Raw genomic sequence first — 27,449 nt, forward strand, 5'->3', positions numbered from 1 at the left:
GTGATCCGGCATTGATTATATTTAATTACCTTTTTCTCCCCGTCCTCACAAAGACTTCTTTTTATTTGAAACAGAAAAAATAACCAAGACAGATCCTGGTTTCAGCACCATGGACAGTTATAAAACTCCTAATGGGCTAAAAAGCATGGTCACTTTAGCCTCCTTTATTCCGTTTCAGCCAGGATTCAGCCAGGATCAAATGCATGCGTTTTGCCAAACATGCGTTCGATCCTGGCTGAATCCTGGCTGAAACCGGGAATAAAGGAGGCTAAAGCAACCAGGTGCTTTTGCCCAATGACTGCTTAAATAGAAAGCAAGTATATTTCAGGAGGTCGCTGAAGGAGTTTTCTTCATCCCAAACTGACTGGTTTTAAGTTAGCATTGGATTTGTTACTGAACATAAGAATGTGAGAACATCCATGCCGCATCTAACCAACCTAATCCAATAACCAGTTTCACACAGTGGCCTAGTGGTTGCTTCCGGAAAACCTATAAGTGGACAGAGGCGAAGGTCTTCTCCTGTTGCCGTAACTTGGTATTTCCACTGGTGGAATCTCCTCCTAGCCACTTCTTCTCCTTACCCACTGGATTCCTTCATGGTTCAATTCTTATCTCCTGTTAGGCTGCCTATACAGTATCCCTTGAAGATCTTACCAAATAGTAAAACTTTCAGTATAGCAGAGATGCTGAGGACAATGAACATGACATCCCTGCCAGATAGGGTTGCCAGCTCTGGGTTGAGAAATACGTGGAGATTCGGGGGTCTGAGGAGGGGGGGTCTGAGGAGGGGGGGTTGTGGAGGGGAGGGACTTTAATGGGGTAAAATACCCACCTTCCAAAGTGGCCATTTTATCCATGTGTACACAATAGCCATGCAGATTAGCTTTCACACAGATTTCACACAGATTTCACACATTAACAGATCACTTCAGGATACAATGGTTCCATATTAACATACCACACCCTCATTAGCACATTATCTTGATACTTACAGGAAAATGATTAGCACATTACCTTTGATACATTTTGCAGGACAATGAATCAGCTCAACCCCCCCTTTCTGACTATATATTACTCTGACTATATATTACTCTGACTATATATTACTCTTCCTACACACTTGACACTGAGAGACACTGTCCTTCAGTGTTACTCCTCTGAAGATGCCTGCCACAGCTGCTGGCGAAACGTCAGGAAAGAAAATACCAAGACCACGGTCACACAGCCCGGATAACCTACAAGAACCACTGAAGATATTATTTATCTACTCATTTATTTACTTCATTAATACCCACCCTTCTGCCTCAATGGTCACTCAAAGTGGCTTACATCACTCTCCTTTACTGCATTTTATCCTCCCAACAAGTCTGTGAAGTAGGTTAGGCTGAGAGTGTGTGGCTGGCCCAAGGTCACTCAGCAAGCTTCTGGCAGAATAGAGATTTGAACATGGGTCTCACAGATACTAGTCTTACACTCCAAACACTACACCACAATGGCTCTCAGACTAGCTTGTTGAATTTAACAACCATGGGGTGGAAACAGACAAAAGGTAATGGTAAAGGTAGTCCCCTGTGCAAGCACCGAGTCATTCCTGACCCATGGGGTGACGTCCTATCTTGACGTTTACTAGGCAGACTGTGTTTACGGGGTGGTTTGCCATTGCCTTCCCCGGTCATGTACATTTTACCTCCAGCATGCTGGGTACTCAGACTAATCAAGAATGCAATGTTGCCCTTGCAGAGTATTTGATGGCGGTAGCTGGTTTGGAACTACCGTAGTTTATCCACTTCCTTAAGGAGCCCCATGGCGCAGAGTGGTAAACTGCAGTACTGCAGTCCAAGCTCTGCTCACGACCTGAATTCGATCCCGACGGAAGTCAGTTTCAGATAGCCGGCTCAAGGTTGACTCAGCCTTCCATCCTTCCGAGGTCGGTAAAATGAGTACCCATCTTGCTGGGGGTAAAGGGAAGATGACTGGGGAAGGCACTGGCAAACCACCCCGTAAACAAAGTCTGTTTAGTAAACATCGGGATGTGACGTTACCCCATGGGTCAGGAATGACCTGGTGCTTGCACAGGGGACCTTAACCTTTTTAATCCACTTCCTTACAGGAGGTTGATAGCTGGGGATACATGACAATATTCCTTCTTTGCTTCCCAGAATGTGTAAAATGAGTAGGAGAGGGCAAAATGCTCACAGGTTAACTGGCAATCTGGTGAACTAGATTTGTTTCCCCACTCCTACACACGAAGCCAGCTGGGTGACCTTGGGCAAGTTACAGCTCTGTTAGAGCTCTCTCAGCCCCACCTACCTCACAGGGTGACTGTTGTGGGGAGGGCAAGGGAAGGTGATTGTGAGCCGGTTTGAGTATGATTTTTGAGTCACTGATTTTTCTATGCTAGTGATATTTTTATAAAGAATTTTTAAAATCCAAAATTCATCTGGGCATTATCCAGAAATCACTCTTCTGTACATCTGGAGAAGAACTAAGTTTTCTTCCCTGGGAGTCTTTGATTGCCTCTCTGCATGCAGAGACATGTGCTTAATTAAAAGTTTGATGGAAAATGCCATTAAAGCTAGACACACAATGCATACCAAATTGTATATAATTTATCCTTCCTGAAAACCAGAAGGGCTGTCTCTATCCTAAACTACAATTGTAAGCACTTTAGTTAAAATATCAGCAAATCATGAGATTTATAACCATGTACACAAATTTTGTACTGCCATGACAGGCAACATATGGCAATCCATTAGTTTTATACAATGTCTGATATAAGTACTTTTTCCATCCCCATCTTGAATTGCTGAATCCTTAAGTGAGGTTGCTTTTTAGCTATTTTCACAAACTTTATGATAAAGTAAATCACCAGCAGATGCCTTTTTAAGCATGCTAGACAACATATACGGCTAAAAACAACAGAACTGGTGCAGCCCCCAAACATCTTAACAAATAAGTTTGAAGAAGAATGAACAGAAATCCCACAGATAATGATATCTCTGTGGATCGTTGTTGTATTATCATGAACATAACTGAACAGAGATCTGTAAAAGAAATCTGTAGCCAAGGTTGCAACTTTTGGGGTGTGCAACCAAACTTAAAAGTTGCAGAGCACTGGTTTCTCCTTTTAGGGTCCTACAAAAAAAAATGAACAAAGTGTTTGAATTTTCTGAAAAGGACTTCAAAATGTAAATGTGAACAGATCTGTGGCGTTACCACAGCCAGCATGGTGTAGTGGTTAAGAGCAGTGGTTTGGAGCAGAGGACTCTGATCTGAAGGACCGGGTTTGATTCCCCACTCCTCCACAGGAGCAGCGGAGGCTAATCTGGTGAACTAGATTTGTTTCCCCACTCCTACACACGAAGCCAGCTGGGTGACCTTGGGCAAGTTACAGCTCTGTTAGAGCTCTTTCAGCCCCACCTACCTCACAGGGTGACTGTTGTGGGGAGGGCAAGGGAAGGTGATTGTAAGCCGGTTAGAGTATCCCTTAAATGGTAGAGAAAGTTGGCATATAAAAGCCAATTCTTATTTTTTATACCATGCCGAAATAAAACAGGTTGTGTAAGAGTTGCAATGGAGTGGGTTTCCTGCCCTGCTTGGAACTTCTAATGAATGTTTAGCACAGGGTTTTTCAGCAGCTGTTCCAGGCAAATTCCATCCACTAAAAGTTTCTCTTCTACACAACTATTAAAGGCATGGGAATCCATCCCTGCCAGCGTATATTGGGAGGGACATGATACAGCAGCCTTGCTAAGGCTACATGATGCAGGCCTAGTTTCATCGATGCACCTGGATGGAATATCTCCTAGGAACCTTATTATTGTACATTTTATAATTACACTCTTTTCTAATTTCATGAAACTCAAGTTAGCATACATCGATATATCCCAACCAAGTCATCTCATAAAATGTTTTTATCACTTTACACAATACTTTTTACAATTTTTAAAAAATGTTTTGTTTTTGTTCTGGCATCAATCCTTTGCCAGTGTCTGTTTAAATGCCAGTCTGTTGTTTTAGGCTTTCAAAATTCATGAACGACTGAGGAAAGATACTCAGATCCAAACCTCAATCTTTGCATCATCTCATTTGTTTGAGGGAAGTCTAGCTTAAAAATAGATAGTGTAGCTTGCAGCTAAAATCACAAGTTCTCCCATTGCTTTCTAAAGCTTCTCTCCAATATGTTTAAAATCAGCAAAGGATGAGCTTATGTATGTGTGCTCTATTGGCTTTGTAAAGCGCATCATGTGTAAAATGCACTTGCACTTTGTAATTCTGCGCTGCTTAAAACTCGCTTTATTGGATAAATAAACAACCCCCAACCTGATTTCTCAGTCCTGGGGCCAAATTGGCAGCAGAACGATGGGCAAAAACATTTCAGCATAATAGAAATGATTGCATGAATCCTAGCTTGCTTTTCACTTCTCTTTCTCCTGTGTGCATGCATGTGAGAGAATCCTTCTCATATATTCTGAGATTTAAAGGCCCAAAGGGTAGCTTCAGCATTAAAAGTTAGCCCCTGGAATGCTGCATTAAACAGGTTCTCCTCCCTCTTTGTCATAGTTAGACAATCTTTAAATAAAAGCAATATTAAAAGCAATATTAAAAGCAATATTAAAACCATGGACATTTGTGCTTAAACCACGTCACGATCTGCAAGCAAGTATAATAAAGAAGGCATTTTATAAATGTACTGTCTCCACTACATTTATCATGTACCAGTACAGATCTTACTAAAATTTAATATTGTTGAATGTGTATGCATACATGTAATTACAAATTCACCATATGTTTAATTTCCATGTATAGGTCATAGTAATAAAATGGAAAACATGCGGATTTAATTGGATGTGATATTATACATTCACTACGGTGACATATTGCAGCAGAGGAGAATAACAAGAGCATGAATGTGCAAGTCTTCCCCATTTCTCTTCTTTTTCTATTAAAAAAGCAGCAATAAAAACATGCTTTTATAGGTTTAAAACAAATAGAGGATAATGGAACCATTTGTTTCACAGCATGTTTTGCAGAATTAAAGTCACAGCCTGAATTCCTTGCGTGTATCATATTACTGCAAAGATTCCTTACTAGGGTTGCCCAGTCTTTTGTGGCTCAGACCCTGATACTCAGAGGGCAAAGCTAGGGGAAAAGTGGTACCCAGCGAAGAGGGAAGAGGTGACTCATGACACATGGTAGCATTTTAAACCATGAAAACATTATTGAGATGAATAAGCTACCCCATTTGTACCCTATAGGTAGAATTCAGAGAATAGTGGCTCTAGGGCCCTTTTCTTCTAAAACACCCTCATCAGTACAGCAGTAAATAACGTCCCCAAAGTACAGCCAGTTACCATTTACAGTTGGCTATCTGTAAAACAAAAAAATCTCTGTAGAAAATAAATCCCAGATAATCTATTTATTTTTGCCACTTGGGTGTGTTTTTATCTCATGAGGTTCTGCAAGCAAGTATCATAAAAGAGTACTTTTTTTCCTACCCCATGAGTTTATTAAGAAAACTGCAATCCTGGGAACTGTTTTAAGTGCTCAGAAGAGCTACAGCCCTTCATGACAACCAAAACTAAAAAAAAGAATTGGGGGGACATTTTTAGCCCTCAATACATGTAGAATTTGAATTAGGATGGAAATATACCCCAAATGCAGTATAAGTTGAAGCTTAAAACGGGTTGAAGCTTAAAAATGTGAGGATTCTCCTGCTAATTGGTCTTCAGTGCAGGATTAGTGCATTCTTCTCCACTGTGTTTTCAAACACATTTATGATGTATGTGTTGGTAAACACACATGAACACATGAAGATGCCTTATACTGAATCAGGCCCTTGGTCCATCGAAGTCTGTATTGTGTACTCAGACCGACAGTGGCTCTCCAGGGTCTCAGGTAGAGGCCTTTCATGTCACCTACTTGCCTAGTCTCTTTAATTGGAGATGCCGGGGATTGAACCTGGGACCTTCTGCATACCAAGCAGATGCTCTACCACTGAGCCACGGCCCCTCCATGTGTCTTCTTCAGTCACTTTCTTCCAAAGAATAAAGACAGTATACCAAGAAAGAACAATGGTAGGGTTGCCATCCATAGCTGGCAGCCAGCTGGAAGAATTTCAGGGACAGGAACAAGTTTGTCAGCATCACACTGACATGCGATATCCCATCTGGCATAAAACTGAAGTGATGTCATCACATTGAGGCAATGCTGTAGGATTCACCCAAATTCTATGGTTAAACTGGCAAGCAGCCGCACAGAATTGGGGGGTGGGTGGTTGACAGACCTGCCCTCCCAACAATGGAGAATGAAGGTGGTGGAAGGGGAAAATCCTGTGGGGAAAAAGCTTTCCCACTTCCTTCAGGCTCTTCCCCTTGAGATTTAGTTCCTTTCTATGCAGCTCAGGGAAAGAGGATAAAACTCTCAAATTTGGGTCCAAATGCTAAGCCCTAGGCAATTGTATTCATTAGAGCACAAGCGGATATTCTTGGAAGCACATCTCTCAAAGATGAGAAAAACGAGTCAGTGGAACAAGATGCTTCATACAAGGCCAGTTTCCATCACAGAACTGTTAAATATGAGCAACAACAAATTGTCTACAGCTTGCTCTAGGCAAAAAAGAGACAACAGCTACACCTAACCAGAGATGAAACACAAGCGTTGGAGACAGTCACAGTGCAATATTCAACATCAGATTACTGAAAACCTACTGCTATTCTTGCCCTGACCCGGATAGCCCTGGCTAGCTTGATCTCGTCAGATCTCAGAAGCTAAGCAGGGTTGACCCTGGCAAGTATTTAAATGAGAGACCTCCAAGGAATACCAGGGTCATGATACGGAAGCAGGCAATGGCAAACCACCTCCCAACGTCTCTTGCCTTGAAAACCCCACCAGGGGTCAACAGCTACACACAGACCCTGCTATTCTTATGATGTTAGTAATTCTGGGATGGGGAGAATCTCATCTGAGAAAGAAGAAGATTGGGTCCAACAGACAGAACTGGAATAAAAAACAGACAGGCAGAAATAGCCAAATTCAAATCCTGTATAGTCTTATCAGCTTTCATGGGGAGACATTTAAAGCATTCCTTTAATGTGACTTGGAAGTGGAAAATTATGTCCCAAGAAGAAGAGTTGGTTTTTATATGCTGACTTTCTCTACCACTTAAGGGAGAATCAAACCAGCTTACAATCACCTTCTTTTCCACTCCCCATAACAGACACCCTGTGAGGTAGGTGACGCTGAGAGAGTGTGACTAGTCCAAGGTCACCCAGCTGGCATCGTGTGTAGGATTGGGGAAACAAATCCAGTTCACCAGATTAGCCTCCGCCGCTCATGTGGAGGAGTGGGGAATCGAACCTGCTTCTCCAGATCAGACTCCTCCACTCCAAACCACTACACCACGCCCAAATTTAAGGGAATGATACATCATCTCAGAACCAGTGTGATATAGGAATTCAAGGGGAACACAAGGAGTGGGAAGACTGGTGTTCAAATCCCCATTCTGCTATGAAGCTGACTGGATGATCTTAGCCCAGTCATTCTCTCCCAGTCTAACTTACCTCACAGGGTAGTTGTGAGGATAAAAAGAAGAGCAACTATATAAATCATTCCAGCTTCTTGGGGAAAAGGAATAATAAACATGTAATGATACAGCTGCTGAAAACCCTGGTCACTTTTTATTCTGGAATTTATTATAGATTCCATAAAACAAGAGTAGAATCAGCATGGCAGTAATAAAATAACACAATGAAATAAATATGCCAAATTGAACTGTAAATAATAAAAATGATCTTGAGGCCATGAGATCAACCTTGAATAAAAATGTTAATGAGCCGGCATTAAAAAAATTTGTCTACATAGTAAAAGTGAGGTTTTTTTAAAAAGCAACAGGAAATACTTTCATTGCTCATGACCTTGACATTCAGTAACATTATTCTAATTTGACAACCGGGTTTCTCAGTCTCCTTCAGCAGACAGTGATGATTCATCAAATGCAAGACTGCGCTTATCAAACATAACAAGAAGGAATGGATAACTGAGTTCAAATACTTCAATAGCTTTGGAAAACCTGAAGATGGAAGATAATTTACACTTGCGATCAGAGGGCTGTGATTGTCTTAAATGCAGACACTGTAAATGCCACCATAATACTAGAACACCTTTAGATTTCCTGGGAGGAGAACCCATACTTTTCTTTTACCTTCTTATTTCCCTCATCTATTCTGAGAGCCAGCATGGTGTAGTGGTTAAGAGCGGTGGTTTGGAGAGATGGACTCTGATCTGGAGAACTGGGTTTGATTCCCCACTCTTCCACATGAGCGGAGGAGGCTAATCTGGTGAACTGGGTTTTCATCTGGGAGTGACACCACCCACATTTCTCATGCTGGACTGGATGCAAGCATGGGGTGGGCAAATGGCAAGTCTAGTTCAGCTGCATATTAGAATAAACTCTCCAGTAATTATTTGGATGGGAGACCACCAAGGAATACCAGGGTTGCTGTGCAGAGGAAGGCACTGGTAAACCACCTCTGTTAGTCTCTTGCCATGAAAACCCCAAAAAGGGGTCGCCATAAGTCGGCTGTGACTTGAAGGCACTTCACACACACACAAGGTATCAAAAGAGGATATGTAATATCAAGCCCATGTGTACATTTTTAGGACATGTGTTTTGTGAATGCAAACTATGCATTCTATGCAAACTATCCTTATGGAGCTCTGTCCCTTAAGAGAATCATGTGCATTAGGTCTTTTTTTGGGGGGGGGGGAGACATCTTTCAAAGAAAGAATTCTTTGCCAGAATTCTGCAAATAAAAGGTGGCAACCCTAGCATGAAGATGTTCAAGCTACTCACTTGGGCAATCCCCAACCATGAATGGACTGCTAAGCTCCTATTGCATATCTAGAAACAAGGCACTGCAGAGTGGGCAAAAGTCAACATTCCTGATTCCTATTGTGCTATTTGATTTCATCAGCTACTCACATAGATGGGGGTTATATATCTATAATACTGGAGAAATACTAGCTCCTACACATGCACACTACTTCTTTTTCACTTGCATCCTAATAATATAAGAAGAGTCCTGCTAGTTGAACAGGTCTCTGGAGAGATGGCATATAAATTGTCTAAGGTCCACCTAGTCCAGCATCTTCTTTCCAACAGTGGACAAACCATATGCTTTCAGAAAGCCAACAACTCCTATACACATACGCTTCACTCACAAGTTACAGCGAATTCACGTGCACTCACAAGGCCTCCTTGGTGGTGGTGCCCCATCTATCGCATACCCCCTTCCCCAATGCTCACCTGCCATCTCCCCTGTTGTCTTTCAGGCACCAGGCTGAAAGATTCTTGTTGACCCAACTGAAGTTTTATCCCATCGGTTTTAGTGTTTTATGACCTGATTAATGGGTTTGTAACCCATTTTTTCCACAGTTTTTGGTGCTGTAGTATTTTAATGCTAAGCTGGGATGGTATTAGGACTGGGATGATAGATTTATTGCTTGTTTTTACTGTTTTGTTCTTAACTGATAATACTAAATTGGAGTTTTCATTGTAAGTTGCTTGACCATTCAAATGTGCTAAATGATATAGATATCAATATCAATATAGATGTAGATATAGACTATGTGAAGATGAGTCTCTGGAAAAGACAACAATGCTTGGACAACCTGAAGGCAGCATGAAAAGAGGAAGACCCGACATGAGATGGATTGACTCAATAAAGGAAGCCACAGCCAGTCTACAAGACATGAGTAAGGCTGTTTCGATCGGACGTTTTGGAGGTCATTAATTCATAGAGTCACCATAAGTTGGAAGCGACTTGATGGCACTTAACGCACACACACACATACACACACACACAAATATCAACACTTTTATGGCATTGAGTCCACTTTATAAGATGCTACACAACTCTGTGGGGCTTGGTGGGGTAAGGGAAAACAAGAATGGTTAGAAAAGAAATTTCAGGAATAATTTCACTACGGGAAACAAGGTTACAAATTAGCACAAAGCCATAGGACAAATGTCATTTTAACATATCCATGCATGCAAATTCTCTTTCTGAAGCTGCACTGTGAACACATTAATTTTGCATATCTGACTAGATTTTTAAAAAAGAAGAAACTGTAAAAATCAACACTGACCTTTTAGTGCCAAACATAATGGTAGATGGTTTACTTCACATTTATGAGAAATCAGCACTTTAAAATCTTGTTCCAGTTGACCTGAAGAGGGGAAAAAGTGAGATCTTAAGGCTAAACAGATAAGCCATATTATTACAATCTTGAACAAATATTTCCCAGTAAACAAATGTTTATTAACCTTGAGGGGGCACCAGGCATTTCTACAGAAAACTGCAAAACACTTGCTGTTATTAGACATTGCCATTATAATTGTATTCTGTCCACTAGCAATCTTCTTTGCAGAGAATCTGGGGGTTTTGCTATGTATTTTCTTTAAAAATTGATTGAGATCCAAATTTCTTCTGTCCCCCTTGCAGAAGGTACAAACCCTAAGTGGATGAAGAGCCACTATCCCATTCTTAAACGAACTATGTTTGCCCAGTCAATAGGTACTCAGATCCAGCAACTATCTAGTGCTACTTTTGTTTCCTGTCCCATGCAGATGTTTAAAGCTGATTCAATGGGCTGAAATATGGCAGGACATCTACTGTAATCTTCCTATTACCCATTTTGTTTAATATTAAAGACAATCCATAAATTGGATTCAATTTAGAAAAGAGACAACTACAGGGAGCATGACAGAGGTTTATAAAATTATGCACAGGGTAAAGAGAGTAGACAAAGAGAACTATTTCTCCCTCTCCTGAAATACTAGAACTCTATGGCATCTAATGAAGTTGATAAGAAGTAAATTCAAGATGAACAAAAGAAAATGCTCCTTTGTACAAGTGATTAAAATTAGTAATTCACAGCCAGAGGACACCATGATGGCCACAACCATAGACATCTTTAAAAGAGGATTAGACAGATTCATGGAGGACAGGTCTATCAGTGGCGATTAGCCATGGTGACTAAAAGGAACCTCCACATTCAGAGGCAATAACTCTCTCAATACCAGTGCCAAGAGGCAACATCAGGGGAAGGCCTTGGCCTCTATGCCCTGTTGTTGGCCCTCCAGAGTAACTGGTAGGCCAGTGGTTGAGATGGGATCCTGGACTAGATGGACCAATGGTCTGATCTAGCAGGACTGTTCTTATGTTCTTGTAGGTATCCTTTCATTCCAATATTGGCTCCAGTATTAGGGTTAGATTCAGCCAGTTTGTCCACTGGTGAACAAGGGAGGAGGAGGTCCCCTTTGACCACCAAAAAATGCTATGTTGGTGATCATGGAGCCTGCATGGACACAAGCCATGTGGGATGGGGAAAGTACTAAAGATGGCTGGATCCAATCCTTAGTGTTTTCAGTGCAGATGAACAAATTACCAAACCTTTATTCATCTTATCAATCATCTTTGTTACTGTTTCTCTGACTGCACTGCTTCTTTGTGGCTTTTCCCTTATTCCTATTCTTCACCGTCATTGCTATGAGCCACGCTTTCCCACATTAACTGTGGTGATCCACATGACTTTGTACACCAAGATTCATGACACCACCACACCAGGCTTGGAAATGCAAGATTACATTATCAATAACACTTCATGTATCTCCAGAGCCAAGAGAGTTAAAACAGTGTGCACAAATGAGGCTGACAGTACTGCAAATTCTTGTTTAAACATATGTAGACATATAAGCACTGGTCTGCCTGCCAATGGACATAAAACCATTGGCAGGCAGAGAAATATCTTTTACTTGCTACCCAGAGATGCTGGTGTCTGATCCTGCAGCATTCTGAATGCAAATCTCTACTACTGAGTTGTTACCCCTCCTGAAGATAATATTTCCATTTTTCTTTGGGAGATGGATTTGTTTTCCTCTTCCAAAGGGGAAAAAAAAACATAGCACTGAGAATGAGAACTCCAAAAAAATAAGAGAACATGGAAAGAGGTTTGTATAACTCATCCCCAGAATATTTGGGGGACAACAGAGTCAATTCTAGAATAAGATTAAGCATGCATTGAAAATACCTCATAGCTACTATCTCAGTTGCCTTTAGAATAGCCATGAAACTCCAGAACAACAACCCAACATAAGCGTGCATTAAAAACACCTCATAGCTAGGGCTGTCGATTTGGTTCCATCCGACATGAATTTTCCCTGATTCAATGGGCAGATTGGGGGGGACCCCTTCCGGGCCCCATAACTCCAGACCCCCTGACCCAATATTCACAAAACTTGGGGGTTCTTGCAAGAAGGGTCCCCTCAAGCTACACTGAAGGTTTGGAACCTCAGACTCCAAAAATGCCCCCCCCCCCGGAGCTGCAGAAAGCCACAAATGTGTTTTTAATGGCTTTATTCCAATGGGCAGATTGGGGGACCCCTTCCGGGCCCCATAACTCCGGACCCCCTGACCAAACTTAACCAAACTTGGAGGTTCTTGCAAGAAGGGTCTCCTCAAGCTACACTGAAAGTTTGGGACCTCTACCTCCAAACATCCCCCCCGCGGAGCCGCGGAAAGGTGCAAATGTGTTTTTAATGGATTTTAATGGCCGAATTTATTCGTGAACTCCGAATTTCATGTTGAATTCCACGGATCCGAATAGGGGGAGTTTGGACTTTAGCATTTCCCGAATAAAAACGGGCCAAATTTTGTCGGATTCGAATTTTACCGTATTTTTTTTCAACAGCCCTACTCATAGCTATTATCTAAGTTGCCTTTAGAACAGCCCTGTAAGGTAATTGGTTCTTGTAGGTTATCCGGGTTCTGTGACCGTGGTCTTGGTATTTTCTTTCCTGACGTTTCGCCAGCAGCTGTGGCAGGCATCTTCAGAGGAGTAACACTGAAGGACAGTGTCTCTAGTGTCAAAGTGTGTTGGAAGAGTAATATATATAGTCAGAAGGGGGGTTGGGTTTGAGCTGAGTCATTGTCCTGCAAAAGTATCAAAGGTAATGTGCTGATCATTGTCCTGTAAGTATCAAAGTAATGATACATACCACAATAACATGATACATACCACATTAACATACCACACCCTAATTAGCACATTACCTTGATACTTAGTTTAATCATATAACTAGCAACTGCCCAGAGAGGCTGTTTGTAAGGAGGAATGGGGGTGGGTCAATTTCATCCTGTTTGCTCTTCCCTCCCCTCCCCCCCCCATAAAAGCTGACTGGTGCTATTGCCATTATCTCACCAGGGTGATATGCATAGTCGGATTGGAGGTTAATAGGGCCATCCTAAATCAAGTTACACCCTTACATGTTCATTGACTTCAATGGACTTCTACAATGGCATTGTACAACTTCTAAAATGTCCTGAAAAACACACAGTTATTATTTTTCTCTTCTAAAAAAGGACTGCTCTTGAAACATAAATAAATATATTCAAGGATTTATTGATTCTCCACCTCCTAATAAAATGAGGTTATGGAAGACTTTCAGCAACATCGAATCTTAAAACAAATGATCCATTAGTTAAGAATGCTCTCAGATTGACTTCGATTTGTCTAACAGAAAGATTTTGACTACAAACTCTGTCCTTAATTTGGAAAGTGCTGCAGGGAACTTCACATTAGCACAAACATTTCTGTGTCATTCCACGTAAAGTGTCTTGTTAGCTCCAGCTGATAAAGCAACCCTTTTTTAAAAAAAAGGTATATTTCATGAATCTTGTTTGAGCAGTGACATTTTCATCTCAGTTCTTCCAATTTTCTGTGATTTATCATCACAGGGCTCTCCCACTTTCTGTGGGAAACAAGCATAAGAAATCTTCCGTTTCTCCCTCCCCTTCCCTACTCTTTTGTCAGTAATTCTACAGGACAGCAATAACCTCCCACAAAGAGCAGTCGATGTCCACCTACCTCCACTGACAGGTTGTCCTTCTAATTCACCCAGCACAGACATAGAATAGCACCATAGCAAGCTGTCCAAAATGCACTGTATATTAAGGTCAGGGGATGAGTTACTGGATTATGTGTGGGTACACACCATATACAAACATTATTTATCTTTCTCCCTTAAAAGTCTTTACCAAAATCTTTGGTCCCCTAGCAACAGTATTATCAGTCATTCCAGTTTTGCCCATGGGACAACACAAACAGCTAGAGTTCTTCATTGGGGCAAATTCTCTGTTGACCTCTGCTCTTCTATAAGGCAGCTGGGAAAGATAATTAAGAAGGCAACCTTCACACTGCCCACTTTCATTTAAACATGGTCTGAAAACAAGTTTCTGACATTCAAAACTTGTTTGCAAACATTTAAGTGTTTAGTTCTTTAGAAAATCTAAAATCTTACTTGGGAAGCACATATATATATATAAATGGTTAGAGGACAGGATTGCCAAGTTTTCCCTGGCCACTAGTGGGAGGTGGGGAGGTAGGGTTGTCAGGTTCAGGTCGGGAAACTCCTGGAGATTTTGGGGTAGAGCTTGGGGAGGAGAAGGGCCTCAGTGTAGTACAGTGTCATAGATTCCACCCACCAAAGCATCCATTTTCTCCAGGGGAACTGATCTCTGTTGTCTGGAGATGAGCTGCAATTCCAGGGGATCCCCAGGTTCTACCTGAAGGCTGGCATCCCTAGTGGGGTATGGTTCTCATGGAGGAACAGTACTGTTTAGAAGTAACCATGTCATCTGCCCATCTGTGTGGTTCTCCTAATCCTGAGGTTCCCAACTTGTGCTCCAGGGAGCACTTGATGCTCCTCGAAACATCTCCTAGTGCTCCATGAAGAGACTGGAAAGAAAAATACTACTGTCATTTGGTTTAGCATATAGGTGCGAGGTGAAAATTAGTGCTCCGTGACAAATTTTTCTCCTGAAAAGTGCTCAAAAAGTTTGGGAAACTCTGTCCTAATCAAATGTGCCTACTCCAGTGGCATGCTTGAATATGCAATAAATTATTAGGCTTTGCTCCACAAGCCAGGGATTAGTAAACCAAATCCTGTTACCCTCCCCTTATATGAAATTCGCCAAATCAGAGATTCACATTCAGAGTCAAGCTTCCCTTGCAAATCCATCCTAACGGTGCACATCCTATGCATGTTGAAGTCCCACTGACTCCAACTAAGCTTACTTGCAGGTACATGTACATAGAATTGCAGACTTATTGACAAAATATCCACCTGCTTACATACAGTTCAGGGATGTACAGCTCTCCGTCCCCAACACACCCCACTGGCCAAGACAAAACTGAAGAAACCGATAAAGAGGGAAACCGATAACAAAGGAAGCAGGTCATCCTCAACCCAACAGATTAATCCTGTGACAAAGATGACAATGAGGGTTGACAGGGAGGTAGCCAATAGATGTAAATCTTACTTGCATTGCAGCTCTTTAAGACAGGGCTGCATAAAGCACTGATAATGGGGCAGTTGCTGATAGTTGATAAGCGCTGCCCTGCAGGGATGATGCGCAGTCTTGACAATAGCTCTGTTAACAGGAAAGCGGCAAACGGCATGCGAAACAGACTTGCCTTGACCCCAATCTTTGCTTTATCAGATAATTTACTAGGGAAATGTATATACTACCCAGGCTGTAGGATATTGCAGTCGTCAGTTTAATATAGAAATGTTATTTTATTTAAATGTTGAGCCTGATCCAAAGCAAGGGGCTTTCCCACATGGGTTTTGTCCATTGGTTCTGACCCCATCTTAATTGAGTTTATTCCCTGATTTCTGCATGCATTTTTGTGCCTTTAGTTTTCACTTTGGGTTCTCTGTCCTTCCCCTCTTGTCCTTTTTCAGTTTTTTTGAGACCACTTTTACTCCGATGATTTTCTGGAAGCTGATTTTGAGTCAGCTTTTCATCATGTGTAATGCGGCTGTCAGTTTTGCATATCCCGCCCACTCCCACCCACCTCCAGAGTGCTGTTCGATGATTGGACAGTCATGTCAAACCACTCCCTCTCCTCCCCCCACCCTGAAGACAAGTGATTTTCTTTCTTTCTTTTTTTTAAAGCCACTGAAAATATAAGTCTCTAGCTCCCTCCCTCACAGAGATATGCTATTTTCCTTATATCTCAACAAGAGAAGAGGCTAGAAACTTACTCTGTTTTAAAAAATTAAAGCTGGGAATTCAGAGAAACTCCTAAGACTATTGTTACAATGCTCCAGCAATACAGCAATATTTTAGTGCCTTTTTAAAAAGGGGGGGTGCTGTGATGTCATCAATGACATCACTGATAATAACATCACTCTCCCATGAAAATCCTCATTATGTAAACTATGTGCGGAAGGAAATAAACTGACTAGGATAATGCACATGGAGGGCAGATGCATGGAACATCCATGCCCAAACCAATTTTTTTTAAATAAAATTTATTACAGCATTTTAAAAAAGGAACAATACAATCTAGACATCAACTAAAACATATAGAAATATAAAACACATAAAACATATAATATTCCAAAACAAGCAATCACTTTATGAACCACCACCATCTGATTCTAGATTTTTAAGTATATTTTCCATTCTGGAAATTGTAGGACTCCATACTTCTTCCAAATCCTGTATGTTTTTGTCATTTTGGTAATAAGTCAATTTAATCAAAACATAGGTCTCTTTCATTTTATCTCTCTGGTTTCTTTTCAGATCGTATAAATCTTTTGCCTTTTACCAATTTTAATGCTTGTGGATTGACTCCCAAGAAAATCAAGAGTAAGTCAAGCACGCAGAAAAGCCCCTGGTTAACTAAGCAAATAGATTTGTAGAACATTCTACGGTATCCTTTGGCTACCTGTGTTTTAAGGTAAATTTATACTTTATCTATTTACTTCATAGATCATCCACCTTTTTCATTGAGACTCAAGGCAGATTACATGGTAATAAAAATGAAGAAATAAAGACCAGTATAATATATGCAGTAAAGAATGCAATAAAACTGCATTACACAGTTGGAGAAAAATGAAATTTAAGGAGTATAATACATTCAAGAACATTAATGAAAGTGACCTGGACTCACACAGGTCAATCGTTGGGATCCCCTCAGGACAGCACCTGGGGGAAGGGAGGTGTCGCGGGAGGAAAGGGGAGCATCGCCACTCTCACCCTTCCCATGCGGGCTTTCGGCTGTCTTCCCACGGCCCTGCCCAGCCTATGGCGCGGGGTGGGCGCCGGGGAGTGATATCATAGCGACGTCTCTTGCTCTCCCTGCCCCTCCCTGAACCTATTTTAAGACGCGCCACCTGGTCACAAGCATGCTCGTGACCCGGCAGCGGCGAGAATACTTGACAAGTACTTGGTCAAGGTGCTCTGAAGAGTCATACCAAAACCCAGATGAACTTGATTGCATTTAGCTACAGCAGGATAACGAATTTCAAAACAATGAATAATTGCCCACACCCCATTGCCTACAGGGAGGATTGGGGCCCATTAGTTTTGATCTCTATCCATCACCACAAAAGCAAAATTCAGGCCTCTTGCTGAGATACATAATGTGCACGTCCAACTAGACAACTGGCCCTCATTGTTAAGATTTCACTTAAAGAGCTGGAAGAGAAAGGAAACCAAGCCTAGGTCATGGTGGACCAGATGTAGAGATGACAGAGTTTGGAAAGAAACACAAGTATAATGGGGGCCCACAGAGAAGTTCACAGCCAGGGAAAAGTTTCCCATGTGGGAAGAAAAAGAAGGCAGGAAAAGGTGAAGGCATTTGAAAGATTTGATATGTAAACATTTTAAAATGTAATCTGACATATGCTGAACATATGCTGACATATGCTGAACATCGTAAAATGACGCACATGCAGAAGGAGGAGGGGAGGAATTGGTTTTTATACCTCAATTTTCTCTACCTTTAAGGAGTCTCAAACCGACTTACAATTGCCTTCCCTGCCCCTCCCCATAACAGACACCTTGTGAGGTAGGTGGAGCTGAGAGTTTGAAGAGACCTGTGACTAGCCCAAGGTCACCCAGCAGGCTTCATGTGTAGGAGTGGGGAAACCAATCCGGTTCACCAGATTAGAGTCCACTGCTCAAGCGGAGGAGTAAGGAATCAAACCTGGGTCTCCAGATTAGAGTTCACTTCTCTTAACCACTACACCGTACTGGCTCTCTTTGAGGGGTATCCCCAGAAAAGATTCTCTGAATCTTTGGGTTAAACAAGACTTCCCAGAAACATCCTGTTGCATAGACCTTTCATAATTATCAGTACCAATCATCCACTGTAGCTCCTCAGAGAGAAACACATTTAATTTGCAAGCTGCACCCAAGAGTTTCTTCAGGAGTGAGGCAACAGAAAATGCAATCTAGGACAATTGGACTAAGTACAATTGTAAGTAGGTCTACTCAGAATCCTATTGAAGCCTACTCAGTGGGATTTACACCCAGGAAAGTGTTCTCAGGATTATGCTGTATGTCTTCCCCAAACTTCAGCATACATGATTCTACCAACATTTTATTGCAAAAATATATAACTGTTGCCAGAATTTAATATCATTATTTATTGGGATTTTCTTTGAAAATTTAAGATAATCTTCTAACACTGTGGTTTCTTTTATGAATTAATTATATTGTAGCTGATAGCAAGTTCAGTTTAATCACGTATTTTTCATCTTACTAGGCTAGCTTTTACAATTAGATTTCTCAATTGAGTACTGCAGGGTTTTTTAGTTCTATTAGAGTCTCTAGATTACTCTGAGGTCCTTTCCCTCCAGTTCCTCATTTATGCATATATATCTCTGCTAGTAAAAATATCAGAAATATCAAATGTTTACCCAACATCTCAAAACCTTCATACAGATAGAAATCACCAGGGATATAAAACCTAGGGCAGAATTGAAGATTCTAAGGGCAATCCTGTCCACAACCACAATGAAAAATTCATGCCAAGTGAAAGGTTAATTTAAGCCCAAGAATCCAATATCAGAATTGAAGGTAAGGAGAAAATACCACTTGGGCCTTTCAAGAAAGCTGGATACAGTGAAACAGCTTCATGTAAACAGGTTGCTCTTACTAAACAACATGTTACAATGGCCATTTCAAACTGGTTTAAAATCAGGAACCACATGAACTTGTAAGCCCCCTTGAACCGCAAGGAAAGAGGAATATGGATGGATGGATAGATGGATAGATGGATGGATAGAGAGAGAGAGAGAAAGAACTTGTGCTTATGTGAAAGCAAGATGGAGGGTTGCCAACTCTAGCTTGGGACATTCCTGGAGATTAAGTGGTGAAACCTGGGGATGAACAGGTAATTTTGTAGCCCCAAAAGCTTCACTGGGTTTCAGGGCAGATAAAAATAAATTGTATCATTTTTTAAAAAAAAATTATCTTGTGTTTATCTGGAAAAAAATGTAGGGTTGCCACCTCCAGGTTGAGAAATTCCTGAAGATTTGGTGGTGAAACCTGTGGAAATTTCATGTAAATAGTTTATTTAAATTGGCCCCATTTCTTGGTGATTTGAAACCATGCACAGCCGAGTTAAACCCTTCTGAGCCCACTGACTTCAAGATGCAACTCTGCTTAGGATGGCACTTTTTATATCAGTGGTTTAAATCAATCCATCCTGCTGGATTTGAGACATTGTAATGGTCACTGTAGCCAAAAGAAAAGAAAAACCTCAATGGATTTCTGAGGAAACTCTTAAAATTGCCAGAGATAGACGAGAAGCAAAAGTAGAAGGTGACAGAAATAGAATCAAAAGTCTAAGTGCAACGTTCCAGCGACTAGCACGTAGAGACAAAGAGACCTATTATAATAACCAGTGTAAAGAAATAGAAGAGAACAACAAAAAAGGAAGAACAAGAGATCTGTTCCACAAGATCCAAGAAATCAAAGGGAAATTTAAAGCACGGTTTGGCATGCTGAAAGATCAGCATGGAAATACATTAACTGAACAGGACAAAATAAAGAAAAGGTGGGAACTGTCGCGGTTCGGGCCGTTAAGTGCCTACACTCTTAGAAAGGACCCCTTCCTGAGAAGGGATATGTTATCTTATTCAGCGAGACACCACTAGACCGGAATCAACGGTTCCTAGAAACTTGTTATTGCTCCTAGGACATCTCTTGAACACGCCAATAAATTTATAATAATGGACAAGAGTAGAAGTATATAAAAAACACATTTATTTACATTATATAATATATGCTTTTTGGTTGCAAAGCCTTAAAATATCATATAAGGATAGACATCATTAGTCTTAAACATGTTTATGTAGCAAGTAATTATTCACATTCTCTATGCCTCCATAAAGGAGTATTTTAGTCAGAATATACTCATAAAGTATCCTTAGTGCAATGCACTTTCATTCTGAATATAAGGTTACAGAAATCCTGTCAAAATATGGTTAATTCTTTGAAGAAAGATTTGGTTAGAAGCATCCTAACTTAAACCATTCAAAACATCATAACATTTCTGTTACAGAAGACACACTATACCTTGCTGTGTCATCTGTATCATCTGGAGTCCTTTAAGAGTCTAAGTTCTATGAGAACATATGAAGTTATCCCAGAGCATCTGTATTTGCTAAGTCTTGAATCCTTTAAAGACTTCTATTAATATTCTTAACTGATCATCATTAAGATCAGGCATTGTGTATGTACATGCTATGCATGCTCTTTCTAGTTTTAGACAGCAGTGCTGAATATATAAATACTATGTGTTAGCTTAAAGCTGTTTACAGTCTCTTTGACTGTGCCAATCTGTGTATGTGCATTGTGCATATCTCACAGAGTACAGAGAGTCTCCTTTCCCTTCTCTGGTCTCTTGCTCTGAGGAGGTTCAGAAGTCCCTCTGTTAAGTAGAGGACGTTCTGACACAATCTCAGAGGTCTAGCTATTAGCCCTGTATTCAGGATGCTTCTTAGCATCGGTAAGCCAAATAGGCTTAGTTTGTAAGAATCCATAAATACAATGGACTCTCAGTGTTCCAATACATGGAAAAATCACTGCACTTAGATTCCCATTCAAAGAATAGGAATTCTAAGGGTCTCTATCCTCTTCTAGGAATAGAGCAGTCTCACAAGAAGACTGTAAGTAAAATATGTTGAAATATCCAGATCTTGATACTTCAAGATATCTCTGAGAACTGCTGTCCACGCAAGGACAGAGTTTCAATGTTTTACATCTCAAGCCTTTTGAGATGGAGAAGTGTCATTCCAGACAGCTGCAGTCTGTCAGTCATAACACTCTAAAAGTGCTAGCTGTTCTGCAGCTGTATTTATGCTGTTTCTAGACCCATTAAGAGTGTTCCTTTATCCCCTCTTCCTTATCCTTCAAAAGGGTACCTTTATTCTCTCTTATCAGATACCAGGAGCTTAGTGGCATCTGCTCCTGTCCTCTGATATCTTATTGTCCAAATATGGACATCCTTCCCTTTCATTCCTCTGTGCCTAAAGTATAAATACTCATTTCTTAGGTACATGATCATGTTACATATTTAATTTCTATACCATCCTCTTCGTTAGGACAATACACATTAAATGAGACTACTTAGAAATCTGTAGCACAACGTTTAACTATATAACTCATGAAACACAATTATAGCTGACATTGTCACTTGCAAAGAGTCATTGTTTACATTTGGTCATTGTGTAACATCTTTTAGTAACTGACAGCCTTGGGCAGATTACAGAAGAGCAAGTAAGCCTGTTACTCTTATCTTTAAGAGAACTTAAATGCCTCAATAGCACAGTTTCAGCTATTGAGACCTTGAAAAGGCCAAGTATTCTGCCTTTGGTATTCTTTGAGATTCTGACATCTGGCAGCTGAGTCAGAAAGGTGACTTTTGCACACTATGGACAAAGTGCTTTACGCTGCCCCTTCAAGGGAAGGTGCTCAGCTCTGCCCCTTCAAGGACAAAGCCAGAGTAACTTTAGTAGTTAGCTTTGATAGAGCTAACCTTGAGCTAGCCTGTCAGCATGACACAGAGCTAGCCTGTCAGCATGACACAGACATTCATTATACATTACACAATCCTCTATAGTGGCTCAGTTTGCATGATGTGTTTAAGCTCTATATGGAATTAATTCTGCACATGTTCACAAAATACCATGATCATGTCAGAGACTGCTACAGGAACAATACACTGAAGAACTATACAGAAGAGATGAAAGGATAAAAGATTCTTTCCAAGAAGAATCTTTTGAAGAAGAACCTACAGTTTTAGACAGTGCAGTGAAAGCTGCATTGAGAGCAATCGGGAGAAACAAATCACCAGGAGCAGATGGGATATCAATAGAGCTATTCCAAGCCACAGAAACGGAGTCCATCAAAATCTTGACAATAATATGCCAACAGATATGGAAAACAAAACAATGGCCCACAGACTGGAAACGATCCATTTAAATTCCAATTCCAAAGACAGGAGACATCAAAGATTGCAGCAACTATCGGACCATCGCATTAATTTCTCATGCAAGTAAAGTGATGTTCAAAATCTTACAGCAAAGGCTGTTGCCATATATGGAACGAGAAATGCCTGATGTTCAAGCTGGTTTCAGAAAAGGAAGAGGCACTAGAGATCATATTGCAAATATACGCTGATTACTGGAGCATATGAGAGAATTTCAGAAGAAAATCAGCTTGTGTTTCATAGATTACAGCAAAGCTTTTGACTGTGTGGATCACGAAAAGCTATGGCTGGTTTTAAAGGAAATGGGTGTGCCACTACATCTGATCGTTTTGATGCGCTACCTGTACTCTGGGCAAGAGGCCACAGTTAGAACAGAATATGGAGAAACGGAATGGTTTCCAATTGGCAAAGGTGTCAGACAAGGATGTATTTTATCTCCCTATCTCTTCAATCTATATGAAGAACATATAATTAGGAAAGCTGGGTTAGATTTAGATGAAGGTGGAGTGAAAATTGGAGGGAGGAACATTAATATTTTGAGATATGCTGATGACACTACATTATTGGAAGAAAATAGTGAAGATTTGAAACGACTACTGCTGAAAGTTAAAAGAGAAAGTGCCAAAGCAGGACTACAGCTGAACATCAAGAAAACAAAAGTAATGACTACAGGAGAATTACACAACTTTAAGGTTGACAATGAGGAAATTGAAATGGTTCAACACTTTCTATTCCTTGGCTCCACCATCAACCAAAAGGGAGACTGCAGCCAAGAAATCAGAAGGAGATAGAGACTGGGAAGGGCAGCCATGAAGGAGCTAGAAAAGATTCTTAAATGTAAGGATGTGTCACTGGCCACCAAGACTAGATTAATTCATGCCATCGTATTCCCTATTACTATGTATGAGAGTGAAAGCTGGACAGTGAAGAAAGCTGATAGGAAGAAAATAGATTCCTTTGAAATGTGTTGTTGGAGGAGAGTGTTACGGATTCCGTGGACTGCCAAAAAAGCAAATCAGTGGGTTATAGATCAAATCAAGCCTGAACTGGCCCTAGAAGCTAAAATGACTAAACTGAGGCTATCATATGACATGAAAGATTATGCGCTACAGAATTTCTTTAAGATGCATTTATTCTTGCTGACGGTCAAATGAACAACCGGCTTTCTTCCAATGTGACATAAAAGCTGGGTTGTCTCCTTTTTACTTCGAGCTGATGAAAGCCCTTGAAACGTGCACCAAAGACTAGCCACACGTTCTCCTCTTCTTTTTCTTTTTTGTTTGTCAAGGACACTCTGGACCGTGTTTTATAATTGCAACGAATTGGACTACTATTATTTTGAGACTGTTGATTTGCAATTTCGGGATGGGAGTCTCCCGCCCCTTTCCGGAGCTATTTTGGGTTTATATTTTGACTTGAATGTTAGTCGGGATTGACTATATGCTGATTTATACTTTGAGAATTGCATGAATGAATGCTTACATATTATTATATGGTTTATTGTTTAATTCCAGTGTGGACTGATATTTTTGAGCCTTCATGCCGCCAGTACCTGGAGGTTGGCAACCATACTGAGTACCCCAACAGCCTAGTTCAGTATAAGGCAGCTTCATGTGCTCAGTATTTTAATTTGTTTCCTTTCACATGCAAATATGATCTTCAGTTCAGTTATGAACTAAATGTGTTTTTGACTTCTTAACAAATTTCAAATGCACACAGCAGATCGGGGGGGAGGGGAATATTGTTCTTACAAAATTCTTTCACTTTACTAATTAATTCTTCCATTTCTGGTTTTTCTAAATTCTAGTCTGTTTTGAACTACATATAAGGAAACATTTCCCAGTAAACCATATGACTGTCTGTCTATATTTTCAGAAGAGCCTAAAAGGTATATATGGAATTAGATTACATCGATCATGGAATAGGTATTTAGCAAAAATGCATCTGTCTAAAATTTGCAATCAGCTGTACAACTTTTCCTTCCCTGCCATGACTGTAGCGGAAGCATGCAGAAGTATTGGGACTGGGATGTTCAGTACCTGTAGGAGCAAATGATACTTTGGGGGTCTATTGAAAAGGGACTATATGTAGGGTTGCCAGGTTCCTGCTGGCCACCAGAGGGAGGTTTTTGGGGTGGAGCCTGAGCGGGGTGGGGCTTGGGGAGGGGAGGGACTTCAATGCCATAGAGTCCAATTGCCAAATCGGCCATTTTCTCCAAGTGAACTGATCTCTATGGGCTGGAGATCAGTTGTAATAGCAGGAGATCTCCAGCTAGTACCTGGAGGGTGACAACCCTAAACATATGGTGTTGTTTTTTTTAAGTTCAGGGTCTGTTCCCCCATGGATCAAATATTCAACTATGAATACCACTGAGGGTAAGTTAAGTACTTTTTTATCCCATTGATTTCAGTGAAAAAACTGGACCCATGTTTAATGTCTCTCATTAAAATCACTGAAATGTAAAAACACTTCACTTTCATACACTAGAATTCATACATTCCTGCTAAAGGGACATGAATAAAAGTCAAATTCATTTGCTCAAATTTTGTAATCAGAATATGAAGCAAATTCGCAGCTTTTGCAGAATAAAGAACATATAGATTCAGCTGATTTTTTTAAATAAAAATGTAACAAATGGAAAAAGACATTTCTTTAATTACATGGAGCTATTGATAATTGCTTAAATTCATAATTACAGAAAAGCATCATAATATGAAGCATAATATGAAGTAGCTTTTGCAGAATAAAGAACACATTGACCGCCTGATTTTTTCAGTTAAAAATGTAAGAAATTGAAAAGACATTTCTTTAATTAAATAGATCTATTGATAATTGTTTGAATTCATAATTACAGAAAAGCATCAAACCCTATACACGCAGCCATATGTCTATAATTATCTGGCGCCATTTATAAAATTTCTGTTTACAGAGAAACTTTATAGCTTCCACATGGCCTGTTTTGCAAAATCCAAAGATAGATAAATTATAAATGTGAGCATGACTTATTAATTAAAATGTGAGGAATATGAACGTGTTGAACGTGTCCCTAGCCTGGAGGAGAATCTGGTTTAATAAACGGCAATGTAAATTGTCTGCCTATATTACAAAATTCCCATCTGCAAAAATTTATTGCTAAAGCAGACTCCATTAAAGAGTAAATTGTCTAGTCATTGTGCTTTTCTATAATTCATGTCCAACATATGATCTAATTTGCAGTCTCCCTCTCTATCCATTGGAAGTGGCCATTTGCAAACTATTTCTTGGGACCACCACAGAAGCATATCAAGAAGAAGAAGAAGAAGTCGGTTTTTATATGCCGACTTTCTCTACCACTTAAGGAAGAATCAAACCGGCTTACAATCACCTTCCCTTCCCCTCCCCACAACAGACACCCTGTGAGGTAGGTGGGGCTGAGAGAGTGTGACTAGCCCAAGGTCACAAATCCAGTTCACCAGATTAGCCTCCGCTGCTCATGTGGAGGAGTGGGGAATCAAACTCGGTTCTCCAGAACAGAGTCCACCTCTCCAAACCACCGCTCTTAACCACTACACCACACTGGCTATAGTGGAGAAAGATCACAAGTAATGCCTCAAAACACCATTGGTCTGGTGCAGATTTAAGTGCTTAACCATTGGTGAGCATTGAGCAACTTGATCATTTCCTTAACCCTGCTTAACAACTCAGGCATGTATTTGCTCATTTTCCAGGTTGGCTGTTCCCACTGGAAAGCATACATAAGAAGGTAGCAGCAAGACCTTCTTGTCACTTAACAAGCAAGAACCTAGAAAGGCAGGGGGGAAACGATTTAACCATGGTTTGCAGATCTAGCTTTTAACCATAGGTAATATGGAATTGTGGTTTGCAAATTCACTTTAGCCATTCTGATCTGAGGCTCATTCTTAACCTGATTTTAGGTATTCAGATGCGATGCTGAACCTTAGTTAAAGAAAGCATTTGTTACTCCTCTACCAATAGTAAACATGTGAAATATACAGGCAGTTCCACTGCTGTCATGGAGACCCTAACCTAACCTAAACCAATCACAACCAGGAAAAGATTCTCAGGCAAGCAGGCCATAGACTGCTGAATTACAACTAATAATGAAGCTCAAGACAATGCATTCTCCTGGATTGAACAGAGACCTAGAATTCCTGTCTCATTACCAATGCTGATTCCTCCATGCCTACTACCCCGCTGCATATCACACCTAATCCAGTAATGCCTGCTATTGTCATTTACCCGTTATTGACATATACTTGCTATTGACATTGGGTGTTTGAATTCACTCTTCTCTACTCAAGGACAGATGGACTCACATTCTAGCTGTATCTGAAGAAGTGAGCTGTGACTCATGAAAGCTCATACCATGCGAGAATTTTTTTTTCATCTTTAAGGTGCTACTGGACTCTTGCTCTTTTCTACTGCTACAGACAGACTAACACGGCTACCTATTGTGATCTGTCTCCATAGGATTCCTGTTTTGAAGGGAAGGGGCTGTGGTTTAGGGGAAGAGCCTCTGCTTTGCATGCAGAAGTTTCCAGGTTCAATTCCCGACATCTCCAGTTTAAAAAAGGGCCAGGTAGTAGGTGATGTGAAAGTCCTCTTCTTTATTCTGAGACCCTGGAGAGCCACTGCCAGTCTGAGTAGACAATACTGATCTTGATAGACCAATGGATTGATTCAGTACAAAGCAGTATCATGTGTGGATAAGTTGTTTACAGCTAAGGAAGAGGTATACACAGCCTTGCTTTCACAAAAGGAGCACTTCACTGTTCCTTGAGTATTTCACATCTCCCAAAGCAGCATCCACATGTGTCAACATTCAACGGTTCTCACTTGAACGGGAGCATCACCTTTGCTACTACTGACCAATAACTTTTAATTTTTAAAGTACTATACAGTACCTTAGGGATCTTTCACTCCCCTTCAAACCTTGGTGATGTTACCAATATATGCTCCATATAACATTGGGTTTATTAGGTTCTGGTTATAAAATAATCAGCAGAATGTGCCCAGTGCCATAGTGAACAGCAGACAGTGGTAATTCTCCCAGAATTTACCCTTGGATGGGCCGAGGAAATTGTGTATATGTG

The 27,449-nt window shown here is 40.6% G+C and overlaps 1 protein-coding gene across 2 annotated transcripts in view; it reads right to left on the reverse strand.

Moving 5' to 3' along the window:
• The window catches only part of OXR1 (oxidation resistance 1), a 230,509-nt gene extending 220,276 nt beyond the window's left edge, over positions 1–10,233 (reverse strand). For both annotated transcript variants that reach the window (XM_056854201.1, XM_056854200.1), the window contains exon 1: positions 10,150–10,233. In XM_056854201.1, the coding sequence (XP_056710179.1) occupies positions 10,150–10,166 (17 nt within the window). In that variant the 5' untranslated portion in view covers positions 10,167–10,233. The remainder of the gene's footprint in view (positions 1–10,149) is intronic.
• Positions 10,234–27,449: the final 17,216 nt, after the last annotated feature.

Source organism: Euleptes europaea, chromosome 8, assembly GCF_029931775.1.
Source record: "Euleptes europaea isolate rEulEur1 chromosome 8, rEulEur1.hap1, whole genome shotgun sequence".
NCBI lineage: Eukaryota > Metazoa > Chordata > Lepidosauria > Squamata > Sphaerodactylidae > Euleptes > Euleptes europaea.